The 22741-nt window shown below is 40.0% G+C and overlaps 1 protein-coding gene across 2 annotated transcripts in view; it reads right to left on the reverse strand.

The window, feature by feature from the left end:
- The window catches only part of Brd7 (bromodomain containing 7), a 32945-nt gene that overhangs the window by 1201 nt on the left and 9003 nt on the right, over nt 1-22741 (reverse strand). The window contains exons 5-15 of one of the 2 annotated variants that reach the window (XM_050119810.1): nt 21946-22090; nt 18131-18241; nt 12379-12563; nt 10940-11063; nt 10153-10228; nt 8743-8850; nt 7943-8078; nt 5593-5704; nt 3242-3298; nt 685-799; nt 294-437 (exon numbers count right to left, since the gene is read on the reverse strand). In XM_050119810.1, coding sequence (XP_049975767.1) covers nt 294-437; nt 685-799; nt 3242-3298; nt 5593-5704; nt 7943-8078; nt 8743-8850; nt 10153-10228; nt 10940-11063; nt 12379-12563; nt 18131-18241; nt 21946-22090 — 1313 coding nt within the window. The remainder of the gene's footprint in view (nt 1-293; nt 438-684; nt 800-3241; nt 3299-5592; nt 5705-7942; nt 8079-8742; nt 8851-10152; nt 10229-10939; nt 11064-12378; nt 12564-18130; nt 18242-21945; nt 22091-22741) is intronic. The other variant, XM_050119811.1, reaches the window with a different exon arrangement.

Consider the following 22741-nt stretch of genomic DNA (forward strand, 5'->3'; position numbering starts at 1 on the left):
CTATTTCCACCTCTTATTAAGGCTGGATGCATGCCACTGCACCTTCACGTGCTGGGAATCTGAACTCAGGTCAAAGCGTTTTCGCGGCAAACACTTTGCCGAATGAACCATCTACCTAACCCCTGGTAATTAAAAAAAAAAAACAAAACCCTAAAGAACTATAAATGTATAAATGCAGAACTACTCCAAGGTGTGGCAGGCACTGCAGTTACTTTCCAGTCTGGCCACCTGCTGGAAGCCTTTCTTTCAAACACCCAGCCCTGCTCTCCTTCCCATCCCTGGGACAAACATACCAAGGTATATTTCTCTGTAAGAAGGACCCAAGAGACAGATCATATTGGGAGGAGGTCTGGTGCTCAGCCGCTCGTTCTGTGCCTCCTGGAGTTCCCTGAGCAATCTTGTAGTCTCATCAAGCTTCCTCTGGAACACCTCAGCCTCTGTGTGGTAAGAAGACAATACTGAAGAAAACAACGCAGCCTGTGTTTGAGTTATGGTCCCAGGCTCTGCTATGGTTAGCTTCTACTCCAATTGAGACTAACAGTTCAGCTACTCTCTACTAGTCTCTAAACCGGGTTGGCCCAGATTTTTCTATAGTAAGCATTAGATTAATTAGCGTTGACGTGACAGCAAGTCTAACTGCCTGTGCTGGACACTTTCCAGCAACCTGTGGTCTCAGACACTCACCTTCAGAGTCAAAGACTTCAGCCGGAGCACCAAAGTTTGTTACTGCTTGTAGTGCTGTGAGCCTGTCCTGACTGCTGGACTCCAAACGCACTGTTGGCTCTATTTGGGCAATCTGCTTCAACAGGGGGGAAAAAAGTTAATTATTTGAGCTTGCGAAACCGTGACAGTGCCAAGGAAAAGTCAGTACGATGGCTTGTGCTTACAAGCAAAGTCATTCCACCTAGTCACCTTACAGTCATAATTTTGATTATGTCTCCCAAGAACTCTTTTAGAAATGTTCTCAAATCCTGGCCAAAAAAGTGTCCATAAATCCACACTTCTTTGTAATGACACGACAGCTTATGAAATCTGCATAATTTGTTTCATATGCCAACTACTCTGATGACAAAGTTCTAAAAGCTTGTTACTGTCTGAACCGTTAAGTGCTTTTAGTGACTATGGTAATGCCTGTTTCAAAGGTAGTGTTTCAGTACATCTACAGCTTCAGCAGTTCCTTGGATCTTCCTCAAGCCCCAAGGCTACGCCATCAGTATTGCACAAGAGAACAAAGTCATAAGAGAATTTTATTTTTGGAATAAGACTCAGAATTTCCATAATTTCAACACAACTTTTTAAGAATTTATCAATCTGCTGGGCGGTGGTGGCGCATGCCTTTAATCCCAGCACTTGGGAGGGAGAGGTAGCTGGATCTCAGTGAGTTCGAGGCCAGCCTATCTACAAATTGAGTTCCAGGACAGTCAGTTACAGAGAAACCCTGTTCTGAAAAACCAACCAACCAAAAACCAAACAACTACCCCCTCCCAAATACACCCCTCCCAAATGCATCATTTCAATTGATAAGAACCAAGAGTTCCATTTTTACTTGGGTACTAACTGCGCTCCAAGTGCAGTCAGTCTGAGCACCTGGCAGCCCACACATGGGCTGAAGAGTGTGCAGTACAGGAAAAATATGTACACTGATTTACCATTTCAGCCTGGCCCACACAACCCTACTCAATGGTCTTTTTCTTAGTCCATTTCCTTTCCTATTCTTTCACTAAACACAAGACCATGTTGGCTCCTCTATCCACATGAAGACGGCATGGCTACTTAAGTACCATCTCCTTTATTTGGACCTCATATCGCAAGTTTTCCTTCCTTCAGTTAAAGCTTGGTGTGAGTCTGTTTAATCTTAAAACACCTCTATACAGCTCAGTGTCCTCAAGTTGTGTGACCTACCAAGGTCTATCCTTTGCCTCTACTATTTTACTGAGATGCTCTGATGATGGATGACATCAGTGATGAATGACACTTGTAAGGGCCCTTCATTGGGCTTATCTATCCTATCTTGCTGAACCTGCTCCATTTCTGCTAACCATCCTTTCATGGGATTCATATATTATTCAACTTTGAACTTCTCCAAGGTTCTATTCTTCAGCCTTTTTCATGCTCTCCCTGAAGAGTCTCAAGTGATTGGCTGAAAATTTTGAATCACTCCTGTCAGAGATTCACACCATAGCCCAGACTTTGGACTTCCTGGCTTATACTTCCAGCAATGTCCCCAAATTCACTTGGCAAAACAGAAACTCTTGGGGCCTTTTCTCTCAAAAGTTCTTTTCCCTGCATGTCCTACATGAGCTGCTAATCACCTATCTCACCAGGTCCTGTCAGTCTATTATTATGTCTCTCTTTTGTATAGCTGAGGAATCTTCTGGTGCATTTCCCAAATTCAGATTATCTTCCTTTATGTTGAACACACACACTTATATAGTTTAAGACAACTCCCACAAGCCTCTTCAAACAAACAAAAAACTGGGGTCTCTACATAGCCCTATAGTTCTGGGACTTGCTATATAGACCAGACTGGCCTTGAACTCAAGACTTCAGCTTGCCTCGGCCTCCTCAGTTTTGGCATTAAAGGTGTGCATCACTATGCCAGCAAGTCTGAGAGCTTTTAAATGATCCCTCTCTTTATAATTTACCACAGTAGCCCACCTTTTATCTTTTAGGAGAAAATCTCAGCTTTTTATTTTAGCACTGCACAGGGAACATCACTGGGTTCCCACCTACATAGTCTCACTACATGTCTTCCTCTTCCTTGGGACCTTGATTCACCTGCCTCCTGAGCTTATGTCCTCTATGCTGGGAGAATGAATACCTCTTCATCTTCCAGCCCTGTTCTTGCGCCTGAGAGCATGAGCTCCCCAACCCCAAGGGTGCATGCTGGGCAGTTATACTGTGGTAATGGCTTTGAGTTCCCTTCTTTAAATTTTGTCTATGACATGAGCACTTCTGAACTTTCCAAATTACTGCTTTCACTCCAGATGATACTCAATACATTTTTATAAAATAATCATTGTATGTGTGTTTATACATGCCATGGCATAGAATGGTGTTCTGGAAGTTAGAAGAGTTTTTGTGGAGTCATTTCTCTTCTTCCACATTTATATAAATTCCAAGGATTGAACTCCATCCCCAGGCTTGTATGACAAGCATCTACCTGGTGAGCCATCTCACCAGTTCCAAGTAATATTGTCACCTTAAAATAAATAAATCCCAATCATCTTAACTTAAGTACCTCTGCTTCTCTTGCTGTGTCCAGTGGTCTGGTCTGGCCTTCATCTTCAGATGAGGACTGTATGGATAAAGGAAAAACTGTTTTTATGCAAGCAGTAAATGCAAATATCAAGCTAAATAGAAAACATAACTTTGTGGCAAGAGAAAAGTATACCACTTATACACATAATATAGTATACTTAAAATATTTTAAGTCATTTATTTTAATTTTATGTGCATTTGTGTTTTGCCTGAATGTATGTCAGTGTGAGGTGTTGAATCACTTGGAGCTCGAGTTACAAGTAGTTGTGAGCTGCCATATGGGTGCTGGGAATTGAACCTGAGTTCTCTGGAACAGTAGCCAGAGCTCACTGAATCATCTCTCCAGCTCCAAGAATATATATTTTTAAATCAAAATTAATTAATATAATAATTATTAACATTTTGAGTCTTTGTGAGTTGCTAGTGATGTTAAAGATCCATGTCTGATTACACATAGCCAAGTGTGTGGTGTATGCCTATAAACTAGCAATGGGAGACTGAGGCTCTGTATCAAATTTTTTTTCTAGAACACTGTTTTATATATATGTATATATGTTATGTCTATATAAGAATATATTTGGTAAGTAGTATATAAATACCTAAATATAGTCTTTGACAAGGAGATGAAGGAAGAAACTTTAAGAGATTAGTAAGCATTAAAGAAGCAACATTCTAGCCAGATGGTGGTAGCGCATGCCTTTAATCCCAGCATTTGAGAGGCAGAGGCAGGTCTATCTCAGTGAGTTCAAAGCCAGCCTGTTCTACAGAGCTAGTTCCAGGAGAGCTATGACTGTTACAGAAAGAAACTTTGTCTCAAAAATCTCAAAACAAAACCCATCCAAACAAACAAAGAGGCAAAAGTAGCAACATTCTGGCAGTAGAGGCTTACTGTAATACATACAAATGCCACAGAATGTAGATGATCCCACATGATTGAATGCACATTAGTGAAATTCACACATAAAAATGAAACATAACTAGCTGGGTGTGGTGGTGTACACCTTTAATCCCAGCACTCTGCAGGCAGTGAAGGGTCAATCTCTGAGTTTGAGACCGACCTGGTTTACAGAGTTAGTTCAGGACAGCCAGGGCTGTTACACAGAAAAACCCTGTCTCCAAAAACACAAAAAGAAACAAAAAGCACATCATGGACATCAATAAAAGTGTCATCTTTTTGAAGGTTTATACTCTGATATAGCCCATTTCTAATTTCTAGAAATTGTAAGCCAGAAGACAAATTCTGTGGAGTCACTTCTCTTCTTCCACTTTTATACAGATTCCAGATTGAACTCCATCCCCAGACTTGTGTGGCAAGCATCTTTACTTACTGAGCCATCTCACCAGTCCCTAGTAGCAATGTCACTACTTTATATGTGTAACCTTTCTAGGATAAATTCTGAGAGAAGGAACTGCTAGATCACAGGGCAAAAAAAACAAACAAACCCATATTTAAAACATAGCTAACAAATCGAAGCAATCCGATTCTAGGTAACTACTAATTCTAATTAGTCAAGGGGAAAGATCAAGTACATTTATTTTTGAACAGATGAAAAGGTATAAGGAAAAGAATTCACACGATAGCATTTTACAGCAGAAGTCACTGAAGCTGAGGCACTGGGTCATAGCCACCATTAAAAGTTATGACTTCTGGAGCTAAGAGCACTTGTTCTTGCAGAGGGCCTGGGTCTGCTGGCCAGCACCCACATGGCAGCTCACAACCATCTCCAGTTCCAGGGGACTTGGCAGGCGTGCATGTGGCATATGCATGCAGGCAGAAAAAGTCAGACACATAAAAACAAATAAATATAAACATTAAAAAAGTGACTTCCAAGACTCCTCTAACATGGTGACCAGAATATTATAGACATCAATAGGAATGCTTCCTGGCTCTAGTGTCTGAGTCAGGACTGAATAAACTGTTTTGAACTGAACTACAGAGTTCATGAGCATTGACAGAGCCAGTGGTGAAGGTTTCCCTTTCTGAGGCTACTAGTGTGGTGCTATCTCTATCTTTGCACAACAGGGAAAGCACACCAACCACTGCGCCTGTCAGCTTCATTCCCTGCTCAGGCGCTCCACAGCACCTGCTGACTTCTGAACTCTATTTCTGAGTCTTACCAAAAGTAGTAGAGTATGGCCATGTTCTAACTCTCTCGGATCCTGGAGCTGACTTATTCCTTTCGGTTCATTGTCCTCCACCCACGGCAGGCTATCCTTTTAGGGGGAATGGAGTTCATCTGTCACACTGGTTAATCCCTGGTCTCATAACATTGAGTGTCTAGGGTTTCAAAGCCATTTATAAACAGCCTGTTTCTTTAGTAGCATGCTTACCACGTCCAAGTCCTGTAGGCTCCTGGAATGTCCTCCTTTTGTTAGAACATCTAGTAAACTATCTGCCATAACATACGGGTAATCTTGGCATGTGGCCAAAAACTCAGAGACACTGAAAATAAAAGTTGAGAAAATCACTTCTACAGAAGTAGTTTCTATGGCTTACTTAGTCTCTACCACAGTCAACTCTTCCCATTAGATGTCCCGTGGTTTATATATACTTCAAAATGTTCTGTTCACAAACAGCATTGCACCTACATACTTACCAGTCACTAATTTACCATCATGAAAGAATTAACACACACACACACACACACACACACACAAAATGAAGCAAAAGTGAAATGTTCTGAGGATCCCTGAAGAAAGCAAGGATGTCAAAGATGAGTAAGTCCTGGGGCTTCTTGCTAATTCCCCTTAATAATCTTATTCAACTCTAGATTTTCCTATGTACCAAAACTTCAAAAAAATCATGATTGTTCGCATAAACAGGTATTGCAAGCTTAAAATACTCCAGACTGAAAAATCAGTTACTTTCTCCAAGTAGTGTTCTGATCTAAAATCATCCCCCTTTCAGAAAACTGCAAGTCTAAAAACCCTGATATCATCCCGACTTCTCTTACCCTCCAGTTAAAAACCAGCAACCTACTGATTACTAACCCTCAACACCACAATGGCTGCTTCCCTGGTTTACTGTTCATGTCCTGGTTTCTGCCCTTGAAGCCTATGCTTTGAATACTACTTACTCAAGCTGTCCCTTCAGAATCACAAGCCAGACTGGGTCACTACTCTATGTGCCACTGACCATCTTCTGACCCACTGAGAACACCAAGTCCTCACAGCAATCTCCCATAGTGACCCTGTGACCACTGCTTTCCCCTCCACCTGATCTGCTCCTTACAGCATTCCTCAAACTCTTGGCTGGGTCAGGCAAGCCCTCAGTTCAGAGAGAAGCACTGCCGGTTCCCTCTCCTGCCACTGAAACTCAGCATCACCACCTCTACTTGGGCCACTCTATCTTGTTCCAAAGCTCTGTCACTCTCTTGACAGGAGGGCATGGTTCTGTATGGAATCCTTACTATCTGGAAGAATGTCTGGCACATAGTGGGCACACACTGATAATTTGTGGATTGCTTCAATGAGTAATCTACAACAAATGTGTCCCATTTTGTGCAGTCTGAGGATAAAACCTGCTCAATCTGAAACCACAGCCAGTGTCTTAACGTAGGGACCCCGTCTGGAAACACAGCACGAGCACGCACATTTAATGTGAGTGATCTGAGTTAAACAACCCCAGCCCAAATATAAATGAACAAACCCCCCAAACCAGGGGACTGGTTAGTCTACTGGATTAAATTCTTGAACATAATAAAAATTAACAAAATACCAGGGCCAAGAAGAGAAAATTCAGGTTCAGTGTCCCATCCTGGGCACAGTCCTGGTAAACTGGGAAAGTATCTCATTAAGCTGATCAGATAACAAGTACTCAGCATCCCGAAGAGGAATACGAAGTTACTGACCCACTGAGACATGTAAAAGGAATGGCTGGGAGTAATTACAATGGTTTGGTTGGAACATGATAGTTAACTGTCTGTATGTGGGTTGCTTTAGAAATTAAGTCATCATGTCCTACATTTCAAGGCTTAGGGAAAATGCTTTGCTGGTTCTAAAGATGATCAAGTCTGAAACATAACTGACACGAAAAGTTTTATAGAAGAGCAGGTTCTGATGTAAGAAGCTCCCAAACTTGAGTATCAGGAACATTTTTAAAAAGGTATTTCTGTAGCCAGCCAGTGGTAGTACACTGCTAATCCTAGTACTCAGGAGGCAGAGGTAGGCAAAACCCTGAGTATGAGGCCAGCCTGGTCTTATAGAGTGAGTTCCAAGACAGAACAACACAGAGAAACCCTGTCTTGAAAAACCAAAATCCAAACCAAATCAAAAAGCTATTTCTGAAGTTGGGAGAATTGACTCAGTAGTTAAGAGCACTTGTCGCTATTGCAGAGAACCTGGAATTGACCCACTCAGCAGCTGACAACTATCTGTAACTCTAGTCCCAGGAGATCTGATACTTTCTTCTGACCAACTCCAGCACCAGGTTGGTGTGTATGTGGTGCACATACACACACAAAGGCAAAAGACTCATACACATAATAATAGTGATAATCAAATAAATCTACAAAGGAAAGATATTTCTATTAGAAAATACTACAAATGCCAGTATCAAGAAGATATGTTCTCTCTAGACATTTTCTATCATTTGGATAACTTTATAAGTCTACCTACAAATCACACATTGTATATTAATATTTCAGAAAAAAAATGTTCAGAGTACTAACAGGTGGCTTACCTGAAATTATTTGGAAGGTCAGAGTCTTCCCCATATGTTGAATAGATTAAATCAGAATCATCTTTGCTGATATTGGCAAATGTAGAGTCGTAATGTGGGGCATAAGAACTATAGGGTCCATAATTCAAGTATAACACTGTTAAAAAAATTAAATACTACAGTATCGTTTAAACTGTTAATATACCTTTTGGTTTTATTAAAAGACAGTATTTTCTAACTTCACTGATGTATATATAAATCTAAGAGACACTCCCAATAGGTACAGTCACCTTCAGTATACTTGGGGATTGATTGTTGCCCCCACAGATATATTTGCTTGGAGCTTTAGGCAACTTGAAGAACCCAGTGTGATATAAATAACTTATACTGTATTTTTTTTTAAAATTGTTTTTATTGAGCTCTATATTTTTCTCTGCTCCTCTCCCCTCTCCTTCAACCCTCTCCCATGGTCCCCATGCTCCCAATTTACTCAGGAGATCTCGTCTTTTTCTACTTTCCACGTTATACTGTATTGTTTAAGAGATAAGGATAGTTTCTGTCCTTCTGTCCTATGTCTGCCTGGTTTCTATGAGTTGGCGTTGGATACAGACGCCACCTGGACTGCAGAGCATTGACACAAATGAGTTATTACCACAAAGAAGGGAGGAAAAAACTCTGCATACTAACAGCCAATTTTTCAATTTCTTTTGAATCTGATGATAAACTGCTATTGCAAAAATATCAAGAAAGGCAGTGAATGGAGCAATGAATAGCAACTGCACTTTCTTTTCCCAACTCCCGGAAACAGGCAGGAGCCTCACCTGGGGTTACTCTGTTCCTTTTATCCTCTTTGAACCCCTGCAGGGTGTTCACTCCAGACTGCAGTCTTCCAGTAGTCATCCCTAGTCTCACAGGGCAGTAGCCTGGTTCTAGGACAGGCACACATGGCAGAGATTCAGAGATGTTATCAATGCACTATGAAAGAGGTGGGCAGATTTTACTCTACCCATTTCTAAGCTAAGCTAATTTGAATTCAGAAGGTATGTGGCGTAGATCATAAAACTTAGTCCTCCATTATTCTCCAATGCTTTGTGGGATTCTCCATCATCATGTTACACTTCATCTAAAAGTAAGATTTTTATAAAATAGCTCCCTCGGCATATTGGCACACACCTATAAACCAATACTAAGAAAACAAAGGCTTTTTGAGATAGGATCTCATGTAGTCTAGGTTGGCCTTAACTTGCTATGTAGCCAAGGATGACCTTAAATTCTCGATTTTTGCCACCACGTGGCACGTGCTGGGATTACAGACATTTGTTTCTGTAACTTTATAGAAACACACCTAGTTTCTATAGTGCTGGGCATGGCTTTGCTCATGCCAGGCAAGCAGTCTATCAACTGAGCTAGTCCTATTATTGGTCACTCAATGCAGGTTCAACCATTAGTCTCCAAATGTATCAAGCAAGCTCTTCCCTTAATTCCAGGATTCTTCCCATGGGTCCCACTGCTATTCCCTGATCATGTAACTCATTTATGACATCACCTAAATATCATTTCCTTAAGGAAGCTCTCCCTTCCCATCAAATGTTAGGCAGCCACATCCTCCCTCAGCTCCAATTATGGCTGAACTAGTCTTCTGGGGTACTTGTGATTGAAGACAAGTATTTAAGGAGTACTCGGTTCTTGGCAGACATCTCTTTCAGTGATGCTTCATGTGTTCTTACTACCTTACCCTCCAGGGTGTTAGGGTAAGGGACTTGTCTCATTTGCTCCCTTCATACACCTAGTTTCACTTACGCTGGACTCCAAAGACAGTGACTTGCCCACAGCAAACAATGACTACTGGACATTACTTCCTAAATGCAGGAGTTCTGTTATTACCCATTTCTACTTTCCTACTATGTTTCTTATGACAGTATGAAAATGTATTATTATAGTAGACAAATTAACCTAAGGAGAAGTAGAAGCTAAGCTAGTTGTTCTATGAAACACATAGCATCCAGACAAATTCTTAGCAGCTAACAGTTGGATTTATCATTGCATGTTCCCCCCCACCTGTTCTACCTCAGTAGAAGCTTAGAGCCAAAAACTATGGACAGAACCCTCTCAAACTGTGTACCTAAGTAACAATCCTGTGAATTGTTTAGCAGGTATTCCATCAGACTAACACACCACTAATACAGCTCTGCAAATAGTACCAGGTTCACAGTCTTAAACTGTGATCCTACCTCCAACAACGGGCTCAACAGGATGAAGAAGTCCCAATGTTGTTGTTCCATCTGGTTTTCTTCTTTCAAATTCACACTGAAATGACCGAAGTTATCAGGTGGAATAAAATTTAACACATTCTATATATACAGAACATAGCTATCAAATGAATATATAGGCTATTATTAAATACAGAACACCAACTTTCATAGCCATCTCTGTCTACAGGTACTGATGGGTTAGAGAAATGGAAGATGAAGAAATACAATTTGGAAAAGCTGTGTGGGTCATTAGTTTCCCAAATTATAAAAAAAAAAACAAAAACAAAAAAACTATCAGAACTAATATGGACTCACAGACTGCTGGGGGCTGAGGTACAGGAGGGGGCAGGAAACTTACCCAAAGCCATGTATAACTCTACTTGGTTGTAAAACCAATGTAATCAATAGGGTAAGTTCAAAAGACCAGAACGTATGTTGTTAAAAGTCTGCTGCCAAGCATGGCAGCGCACATGTACAGCTCCAGCATTCTGAGAGGCTGAGACAATTAGATTGGGACTTCAAGGACAATCTGGGCTACATAGTGACACCCTATCTCAAGAAACAAAATAAAGTATGTTATCCACACCTCCCCCAAAGAAAACCCCCAGTAATAGAGAATAGGATAGTCATACTTGATAGACTCTCTTGTGCATATGGTAGGGATGGAGCGTTCTATGCAGATAAAAAATTAAAAGTACAGAAGAAACTAAAAAGCTGCTGGTCTCAGAGACACAAGCCAGTGGGTGGAGGGAAGGAGAGCCCTCACCTGACTGTTTGCCAGCCGTCTCGTTAGCTTGCCTCCTGACTCCTGGACAACGCGCTCAATCTGCTCGTGCTCCTTTTCTGAGTTGCTGCCTCTCCATTTGTCTTCAAGCACGTCTTTATCTTTCCTGAGACACATATTCACACAAAGTTAAAATGAAATGCCTAAATAAGATGAAAAATATTGAAAGTTGAACACAGTAAGAGGAGACACTTGTCCTACAGCCATCAACACCACTCCCTAGCAACCTGGCAAAGGTTCCCAAGTGTTACTTGTATTACACAATGTTTTTTTTCTGGGTACAATCATGAAAATAAATTTTAATTCAGGTATTATTTTGAAGAGAAAGTATACAATTTAAAATTTCTTTGAATTATGAGAGCAGAAACCCCAAATGTTGATTCTAACTTTCTGTATGGGTAGCAGCGGGTATCAGTGGTGTGAGTGGGTAGCACAGACGACTGTCCAGCACCATGACCAGCAGCTCTTCAATGGAAAATGTGTGCACACCTTAGTGCCAGCCCATGTACACAGGAATCCCTAAACCTTTATGGAGTGAAGTTATATAATACACTATATTAGAGCTATACAATAGTTCTATTGAAACAAACTCCTTAATTTGCTGTATTACAACTAATAAAAATGTCTATTTGGAACTGTTCTGTGAGCTGTTTGGTTAATTTTTCACAGTGCTCTGTGTGACAAGAGGGAAGACACTATTAAGACAGATCTTTATGCCAAGAAAGGTAGTACTGATATATGGAGACTTGGTTTGCCCAAGTCAAACTTCATCAATATTCCTGTCTTGCTTTAAAACCAAAGTTTAATACTACTTTTGGTTATATACCCAAAGGATATTCAATCATACCACAAGGATATGTGCTCAACTATGTTCATAACAGCACTATTTGTCATAGCTAAAACCATGAAACAACCTAAATGCCCCTGGACCGAATAATGGATAAGGAAAATGTGGCACATTTACACAGTGGAGTACTACATACAGCAGAAAAAATAATGACATCTTGAAATTTGTGGGCAAACGGATGAATTTAGAAAACATCATACTGAGTGAAGTAACCCAGATCCAGAAAGACAAATATAATATGTACTCACTCATAAATGCCTTTTAGACATAAAGTAAAGAAAAACCAGCCTACAATTTACAAGCCCAGAGAACCTAGACAACAAAAAGGACCCTTAGAGAGATGTACATGGACCTAATCTACACGGGAAGTAGAAAAAGAAAAGATCTCCTGAGTAAACTGGGAACATGGGGATTATGGGAGAGGGTTGAAGGGGAAGGGAGTGGAGAAAAATATATAGCTCAATAAAAATCATTTAAAAATAATAAATCCTTTTAAAAAATAAAAATAGGGCAAGTACAAAAACAAAACAAAACAAACCCCACAACTTAACCTTCATATTCCAAGATGCATTACTTTTTATTATCCTTAGTGGGGCTTCTGAAGGCTTGTGTTTCAGCATCTCCAGAGTCTTCCCTCTCTCGTTGCCAGCAGCCACTGTCCTCCACACTCTGAGAGGCATCTGTTCTATCTTTCTGCTTCCGAGTTTTCTGCAAGTCTGCCATGAATTCTATACTCTGCTTCAGGCTCTGAATTCTCTCCTGAAAGTATTAAAAAAAAAAAAAACAATACTGTATGGGTGTCACTGAGAAATGCATTTTCTGCCATGAAAGCCTGCACTATTATTAAGGAGGAAAGAGAACACCAAAGGAACCAGGACAGTAAGGTACACTTATCTCAGACCTCTTAATTTCCAATGTAAGCAGAGGCTTTGCAACGATACTGTGTCATGAAAAAGTCAATAGAGGACAAAATATGAACTGGGGCTAAGAACGACTGAGGATTTAAGCTCTGGAACACTGAAGGACCTCTATATCCCAGAGTCCTATGGCCATCACCAATGATTCGCATTTTGTTGTGTGAAAACACAGGCTAGGGAAAATAAGTGATTGCTAGAATACTTTCTTTTCCATAGTGCATAACGTTCTTACTAAACAGAAAAGACTCGGCTATTTTGTGAAGCATATGCTCAATTTTCCACTGCAATAATGTGCTGGAAAAATTTCACTAGGGGTTTGAGTTTTTTTTAGAATAAAGAGAACAATTCTGTTCCCACAGACTACTGTCTTTTAACTAGAGTTTCCACTGGATAAACCAGAAGCACTAGCTCCTGAGTACTGCACTTTACCAGCATGGAAAGCTTCCGTGCAATAACAGAGACTGGTCACATAACAAAAGAAATGAGTGACTCTCTCTAACACCTACCGGCTTCCTCTGCACTATGGGGGGGAGGGGTACAGGACAATACCCAACAGCATGACTCCTGTTGTTTTTACTCAACATTTTGTGTTTTTGAGACAGAGTCTCAGATAGCTCAGGGTGGCCCCAAACTCATCATGTAGCTGAAGATGATCCTGATGTTCTGGGCCTCCTTCCCCAACCTTTATGTGGTACATACTGGGGACTGAATCTAGGGCTTCATACATGCTTTGTAAAGTACTCAGCCATCTGAACAGTCTTCAGCCCCTTACTTGCCCTTTGTGATAGTCTGCATAAGAATGGCACCCACAGGCCCATAGGAAGTGCCATTTATTGGAGGTGTGGCCTTGTTGCAGGAAATGTTGGGGGGGGGCGCATCTTCGAGGTTTCAGATGCTCAAGCCAGCCCAGTGTAGCAGTCTCTTCCTGCTGCCTACGGTTCCAGAAGAACCCTCAGCTCTTTCCCCAGCACCATGTATGTCAGCTTATATGCCTTCATGCTTCCCACCATGATGATAGTGGATTAAACCTCTGAACTGTAAGCAAGCCACAATTCAATGTTTTCCTTTATAAGAATTGTTGTGGTCATGGGGTCTCTTCACAACAATAGAAACTTTAGTTAAGACAGAAGTTGGTAAAGAGACTGGGGTATAACTGATAGGCCTGACCATGCTTCTGTTTGGAGGAAAGTGAATTTTGGATTAGAAAAGCTGTTAAAGATGCACCGGTGTGGTGAAGCCAGGCACCTGTATCAGGGGCATCCCTGCACGGAGACCTAGAGAGGTCATTGTGTGAAGCTGTGAAGGTGAAGTATTGGAGATGTCAGAGCTGGGGAATAACTGCTGTATGGTGTCTCTCCACAACAATAGAAACCCTAAGACAGCTTTTAAAGTAATTGTAAAACTATGAAGTGATATATCAGACTAAAGAAATGAAGACACAGCTTGTTCCCTATCTTCCGGGGAAAAGCAGTACCAGCAGTTACCATTTCAACTCTTTTTTCTGAGCATGGTTTACTTTTTAGCGAACTGCACATTCAATATTTGGTAAACAAATTAATAAATTATTTATTAGTAAACTCTAAGTTTTTGTCCTCCATATCATTATAGTCTTTAGTATTCTAAAAATTACAATGTATAATAAATAGTTATTTAATTAAAAATATAACTAGCCATTTAGACTCAAATTTCCACTAAACACGGTCAATAAACCTCTCTAGGAGTCTTATTTATTCCGTCAGGGCAAATTTCTGCAGTGGAGGGTGAAGGAATACTTATTGTCAATCTTTCTTCCAGGGAGATTTAATCAGTTTCTAGTATTCGACAGTTTCTCTCAATCAGTGCCAAACTGAACAGTACTATTAAAATAAAACCAAAAACATACCACTCAGCATGCTTTTTAAAAATGTGCTATTTTACTCCATACTTCTGGACAGTAGTGAATTTGGCTATCCATTGTATGCATCACTCGGGTCATGCCTATTTATCTGTGGATCTGTAGTACTGACGGTAGACTGATGCTGTACCCACTAAATACACAGCTAGACAAACAGGCTCAGCTTACAAAATTCTCAGTAATTTTTAAGTTTCCATCCCATTATTTTACAAAGCACAAGCTATAATAAAAATCATTTAGGGACATTGTTAAACATAATGTGCATAATGTTTAAAGCATAAAAATTTTCTAAATTTAGGAATGCCACAGGAAGAAGTTTAGTTTTACTTTGAAAGAAATGCTTTTTGTGTGTGTGTAATTCATGTCTCCACATAAGCATGCATGCTATTTAACACAGCCTCTCTCCCTTCCAAGTTAAGTCTCACTAAATCCTGGGCTCAAGACACCATTTGCTTTAGTGTTCCAACACTTGATGGAGTGCCTGCCTCTGTTGCAGACAACTCCGAGTTAAGTACCAACCCTACCTTCAGGAGGAATGCTGAGAAAGGCTGCAGAGCCAGGTCACCTAGCTGCTAAGCAGCAGCAGGACTAGACGCGTCATTAGTCTGATTCCAAGGCCACCGCACTACAAATACTGCTATGTGTACCAGAAGGTAGTATTCTACTCAAGTATTTGACCATCTTTCCTTTGTTTTACTTTGCCGTTTTAAGACAAGAACCCCATTGTGTAGCCCATACTGCCCCCAAACTCCCAATCCTTCTATTTTCATCTCAAGTGTTGCGATGAGATCCCCATGCCTGGCCATCAGTTCTTCCTTTATAAAAATAACACATGTACTAAGTACTAATATTGGGTGTAATGGAAAAAGTGACGGCTGTTACCATTTTTCAATGACTACTCATAAGACCTGCCTCTGAAAAGATACCATTCATGGAAAAGTGTGTAGATTTTTTTGGGAGCCTACACTGCTAGACTAAGTAGTAGTAACTCAGAAAGTTAAAATTTAAAGGTTTATAAATCACCATTGTAAGGATCCCTTCCATTTAGAGTGGAAGTCAAAGAGAAGGCTAAGCACAAGAAGCTTACAGCTCCAAGACATCTTTAAAAATCAAGACAAGAGAAGAGAAGGAAAGGGGGACAAGCTAACCTTCCTGTTCCCAGTAACTTTAGAAGACATCGAAATCTTTAGTTATGCTGACTATAGTATTTAGACAAAATAGTGGTAAGTCAGGATTAAAAAGAACAAAACAAAACACTAGATTTTTCCTGGAAAATCCATTACACACTGGGTGGTGATAGCACATACCTTTAATTCCAGCACTTGGGAGGCAGAGATAGGCAGATCTCTGTGTGTTCCAAGCCATCCTGGTCTACACAGCAAGTTCCAGGATAGCCATAATTATATAGTGAGACCTTGTCACAAAACAACAACCACAAAAACCCCAACAAAAACACACACACTTGCCCTCCCCTTTCCAACTCTCAAAATTATTTTGGAATGAAGACTGTATTTGCTCAATGAACTTTTATAACAAGCAGGCCTGGGTTTTTAAATGTGGAACATGGCTTCATTCTAGATTCTGATAGTCTTTCTACAAGAAATGAAACAAACATTTTACATTCTCCTTTACAAATTTTGCTAAACAGATTTGAAATTTTAGAACTGATGTCTAAATATTAGGAATGTAAGAATAACCACCAATTCAAATGTTTTCCTTTTCCTAGGTAAGCTGATTTAAGAATCTCTCAGAGCCAGACGTCTGCACACGAACGCTTTCTTCAACTGTAGAAATTTAATACAGGTGAAGACCAGACAAACCCAGAAAACCTATGTGATTATGGGACTAATTTCTGCCATCCTTTACTTGCTCCAAGCCTGAGCTTAAGCTCTTCATTCTGATTCCTTTCTCCTTCTGTATGTGTCTACATTACAATGAAACTCAGGTTTTCTTTGTATAAAGCCCCCATCTCTGGCTATTCTTCCTGTCTCTTCTCTATTTTAGCTCTTATTTGGAATTAGAAATGTCATGTTGGAAGTCATGTTGGAGACCACAGATAAGGCCTTTTTTAAAATGGGTGAAACTCACATACTTTCTTGTCACAATGTATGTGCTCTCTCCTGCAACTGGATTATGGCTTGCCTTCTTTATTATGCATTGATTATCACCCTTCAAGGAAGGGACTGTTCTTGTACAGAGGTAGTTTTGAAAAATTTCAAGTTATTTCTCATTCGTTTATTTTGTTTCTTACCAATACAAGTCATGTACTTCACTAGGAAGTGCAGGGCTGATCATAACATTAGATCCCATCACTAAAGTAAACAGAACTTTTCTCTAAAAGACCTCATACTTCACCCAATTTTATTCTGAAATTCTGGCTGCTGCTTCTCCCACAGCAAGATAAATCTATGAAGAGACTTCAGGGAAATAATTACAGTTGATTGTTTGCCTACACATGCATAAAGCCCCAGGTTTGAGTTCCAGCACTGAATAAAATTGGGAGTGGTGGCATAAGCCTCTATCTCAGTACTTAGGAGGTGGAGGTAGGAGGACTATTATCCTTGGCTAAACTGTCCATTCAAGGCTAGCCTTGGCTTGTGAAATGGCTCAGAAGGCTGGCACTTGCCACCAAGTGATGTGGGAAGGTCATCTGTCTATCTGTTGCTTTCATTGGTTAATTAATAAAGAAACTGCTTGGCCTGATAGGTCAGAACATAGGTGGGTAGAGTTGACAGAACAGAATGCTGGGAAGAAGGGAAGTGAGGGCAGATGCGATGAAGCCAGCCACCAGGTCAGACATGCTGAATCTTTCCCGGTAAGCCACCACCTCGTGGTGCTACACAGATTACTAGGAATGGGTTAATCAAGGTGTGAGAATTAGCCGATAAGAGGAAGAACTAACGGGCCAAGCAGTGTTTAAATGAATACAATTTGTGTGTTGTTATTTCTGGTGTTAAGCTAGTTGTGCGGGGAGCTGGGCAGGATGAAAAGCAGGCCTGCTTGCCTCATCACTACAACCAAGCTTGACAATCGAAGTTTAATCTTTGGGATCCATGTATCAGAAGAGAACTGATGCCCTACAAATTGCTCTTTGACTTCCACACACATGCTATGGCATGTGGATGAACAGGTGCATGTGCACACACACACACAAATACATAAATAAATGGATAGTATAACTTTTGAAAAAGAAATGACTGGCTAGGTGGTGATGGTACACACCTTTAATACCAGCATAGGGGAGGGAGAGGCAGGTGAAATCTCTCAGAGTTTGCAATCTACAGAGTGAGTTCCAGGACAGTCAGGGCTACACAGAGAAACCCTGACTCAAAAAAAAAAAAGAAAAAAAAAAAAAAAAAGAAAAGACTATATGTGAGCTTCTTCCCATCTTTTCTTGATAGAAATTTTCTCCTAAGTTCTCACTACTTTAACATGATTTGCCAATGAGGAAGATAGTACTTAAGTGAAGATATAGATTTTATAGTGGTTGTTAATTTGTGATAAAGTTTCTTTACCTGACTAAGAATTTTCATCCCTGAGTGCAACAGCTTCTTTGCAGCTTTATAGTAGATGGTCTCTGGCTTATTGTAAATCATTGCATTAGTACACATTAGCTTGAAGTTATCCTAAAAAGAAAGCATCAAGAGGAAAAATGCATTAGAATAAAACTCTTAATTCTTTATCTGAAATCATAGAGGCCCTGTAGAAATTTGAAAACCAAAAAAAAAGACATCTTTTTTTGTCACTGTTTATTAAATAACAATTACAATTTAAGATCAACAAAATAAATACTTGTAATTTGTTTCTAAATTCTTAAGCACTTTAGTATCTATGTATTAACTTTCAATCTAGAATATAAACCTAAAAAGTTTTTTCAGGTCGGGTGGTAGTGGCATACACCTTTAATTCCAGCACTCAGAAGGCAGAGGCAGGCAGATCTCTGTGAGTTTGAGGCTAGCCTGGTCTACAAGAGCTAGTTCCAGGACAGGCTCCAAAGCTACAGAGAAACCCTGTCTCGAAAAAGAAAGTTTTTCAGTATAGTCACACACACAAAAATTTTGAAGGAAATATTTCTAGTTCAAGTTTAATAATTCAAGCTGGGTAGTTCATATAATTACAAATATTACCCTCACTTTTTAAGGCAAATTTTAAGTTTGTTATTTATGAGTTAAATATTTCAGTTCAAATTTTAATTAAAAACTGGGACCAGAGCTAAATTATAACAAGTTTTTCTGCCAAATGCAGATAAACTGAATAAAAATGTTAAAATATTTACACTATGTTAAAATATTTAGACACTACTATAAATTAAACATAATTTTCAGATATAATAAAATTATGTCAATGCTAAATAAACTATTCAACATCAAGGAGTTGCAACATATAACTGGAATAGCTAAATTATCAGAACTGCACTTGGGGCTTTCACTACATTTCAAAGATGTGTATGTACTGAAGCAGAAGCCCTGTACTTTTTCCTGGTGACACATTTTCACATCTGTAATTATGTGTAATCGTGCCACTGCCTTACTGTTAAAATGGGAGGGACCTAAACAGAAAAACATCGCCCCACAAACCTCCAAGTCCCAACTAAAACCCCTCAAATCTCACTAATAGTAGTAACGACAGTTTAGAGCTTAAAAATAGGGAGATAGATTCAAAGTCCACAATAAATTTGCTATCAAGTTAAAATCAAATGGAAGTGTATGTAGATACTGAGCTCTGGTCAAAGGTTTTGCTAAATTCTGGACCTCTCAGAATCTTACAGGAGCTACAGAGGAATGCAAGTGAGGTAAGACATCAGACCGCTATGTGCACTCAGGAAACAATCACTTGGCTAGAGCTGGCAAGAGAATGATGAGTTTATGAATTGGCAGGAGATGACTTTAATGACACTGTGTTGTGTTAAAGTAACAAGTTTTATTTTTTGTGATGTTGGGGTTTAAACCTAGAAACTACCTATAACCCCAGTCCAAGGTGACCTTCAGATTCCTTCAATTTTAGCTGTCACGTGGTGAGTAGGCATTACTGCATTCTGTGTAATGACACTGACCATTCAAAAAGCTCAATCTATTTACACACTTTCCTTCCTGTGGAAAGCTCCAGAAGGCTAAAATACCCATTTCAAAGGCTGAAAAGCTTTGACTTACTTAAACATCTCAGGGGACAAACCCCTACTCTCACCTGTGACCACAGAGAAAGATCAACAACAAGCAACAAACCAACCCCACCAACTGTAAAACTCTTTTCTACTGAGCAATAAAGTTTCAGACTGATTTTCACTAGATGAAAACATGTCAGAAAAAAAAAATGTCCATTTAAGTAAGAAGGTGGAATTCAGGTTTTCCAAGTCAATTATTAAAACTAAAACTGAAGCAAACTAGATGCTGGTAGTCTGCATAAATTTTAGTTGATTAACATGCGAATTAAAAAAGAAAAAGAGTAAGTAAAAATGTTTACTGCTCCATTTCTTTCTGCAACTGATTAGCGTTCATCTTGTAGGTTGGTTGAACACTACCATATGGGACCTTCCTCCCTGCCAAAAGCCAGGTAAGTGTGTATGTGTTCTAATGCAAACTTTAACAACATCTAAGGTTAATTTAAGACTTACATGAAAGCACATCCCTGAAATCAACATATACTCAGACTATTTGAAGAGGAAAGAAAACCTAAAACAAGAAACACACATGCTGTCCTGATGGCTCCTCGACTGTTGTGGGTGTGTGTTTCTGTGTGTAGATGAGAGGTAGATGTCAGTGCATTTCTCTCTCACTGAACCAGGAGCTCAATATTTCAACTAGACTAGCTGGCCAAAAAGCCCTTGAGATTAGTCTGTTTCCACAGTGTCTGCCTAAAAAATGCTGAGGTAAACAGGTTACCTGCCTTATGTGGGTGTTAGTGACTTAAACTCAAAGTCCTCATGCTTTGTATAGAAAGTATTTTAGTCAATGAACCGTCTACCCAACCTCCTTAGATTATATATATGTATGTGTATATACACACACACACATACATACATATATATAATTTTTCGAGACAGGGTTTCTCTGTAGTTTTGGAGCCTGTCCTGGAACTAGCTCTTGTAGACCAGGGTAGCATTGACTCACAGAGATCTGCCTGCCTCTGTCTCCCAAGTGCAGGGATTAAAGGCGTGCGCCACCACCTCCCGGAAGGAATTGTTGTTCCTTCTTCCTCCCGCAGACTTGTGTATTAGGTAAGAGCTCTCCTCTACCATCAAACCACACACTCTCAGTCCCCTTCTCTTCAAAAGTCCAGAATGCAGTGTGTTGAGACAAATACAGTCAGAGTAAACTCAGAGAAAAATTCACTTTCATCAAACTGGAAAATACAGTTAAACTTTCCTGTAGTATTTTAATTTAATTAATTAATAAAATAATGTGTTTATGTGTGCAAGTGTGCCATGACGCACGTTTGGCAGTCAGGACAACTCTAGGGAACAGGTCCTCTCCTGAAACCTCATGGGACCTTAGGGATCATGGTTTGTGTACAAATACCTCTACCCACTGATTCACCTTGTCAGCCCAAGAGAAAAATACAGACTTTGGACATTTAAAATAAACAAAATTATTTAAAAATGAAGGTACAAATAAAGACTGAATATCAGATTGCTGGGTGGTAGCAGCAGCAGCACATGCCTTTAATCCCAGTGCATGGGAGGCAGAGGCTGGTGGATCTCTGTTAGCTTGAGGCCAGCCTGGTCTACAGAGTGAGTGCCAAGAGAGCCAAAAGCTACACAAACTAAAGAAGAATGTGCATCACCATGACTGGCAACTAAATACAAAAAATAACCTTTATTTACCTATTCTGTACACATACATCCAGCATCACACGTAGTACAAGTCAGAGGACAGCTCTGTGGAGTTTGTTTTCCCCGCTATCATGGTGATGCTGGGACTCTAAGACATATTTGTAGGTTTTTAACATAATTTTCTATTTTACACAGGATCCAAGAGTTTGACTCTCAGTTAAAATGCATTATACTTTAGTCTGCTTCTCTAATAAAAAGCTACTGAGCCGGGCGGTGGTGGCGCATGCCTTTAATCCCAACACTCAGGAGGCAGAGGCAGGTGGATCTCTGGGAGTTTGAGGCCAGCCTGGTCTACAATAGTTAGTTCCGGGACAGGCACCAAAGCTACAGAGAAACCCTGTCTCGAAAAACCAAAAAAAAAAAAAAAAAAAAGCTACTGAGTGACGTCTTGTGGCACTCATCTGTAATCCTAGTCACTGGTAAGTGAAGGAAGGCGGGAGGATCAGTTCAAGGTCAGGATAGGCTAAAAAAGATCCCACTATAAAACTACTAATTAGTTACCTTTAGTTCTTCTATGGACTGGTAGTCATTATTCTTGATCTTTTCCTTCATGGTACTAAAATCCATTGGGTGTTTAATTATCATGGAGTAGCCAGGAGCAATGAAGTCCGTCACAGGAAATGAAAAGAAAGCACTTGGGTCTTTTCTGTACAGGCACATAAAAGGTAAAGTTATATTTTATTTCTATCACAACCTACTGGCACAGAAGCAAAGTCAGAATAATAAACTCATAATCAGAAAAAATGTATATACGCTTTTCATTGAAAAAATGATTTTCAAGACCAACTAACAATAAGGATTAGAGACTTTTAAACAGCAGGGCTCTCCCTCCCCCCAGGGTCTTACTGTGTAGTTCTAGCTGTCCTGGAACTCACACTGTAGACCAGGCTGGCCTCGAACTCACAAAGACTTACCCTGTCCCTACCTCCGGAGTGTGGAATTAAAGGCAAGTACCACCACCACCTTGCTAACAGCAGGACTCTTAAAGTTCCTATTGGGGGGCTGGAGAAATGACTCAGAAGGTAAGAGCACTGGCTGTTCTTTCAGAGGTCTGGAGTTAAATTCCCAGCAACCTCTGGTGGTTCACAACCATCTATGAGATCTGATGCCCTCTTCTGGTGTGCAGGCAGAACACTGTATATATAATAAATAAAATTCTTTTAAAAAAAGGAAAGTTCCTATTGGATTGTGGTGGAAACTGATGGGATATGGGGCAGGGTTGGGACTGGGCATAGGAGAGCCTGTTTAGGTTCACTATGCAGCAACATCCCTCTGGTTGTTCTCTTTGTCCATCTGT

Source organism: Alexandromys fortis, unplaced genomic scaffold (assembly GCF_014885135.2).
Source record: "Alexandromys fortis isolate MF-2015 unplaced genomic scaffold, M_Fortis_MF-2015_v1.1 scaffold_178, whole genome shotgun sequence".
In the NCBI taxonomy this organism is placed as follows: Eukaryota; Metazoa; Chordata; class Mammalia; order Rodentia; family Cricetidae; genus Alexandromys; species Alexandromys fortis.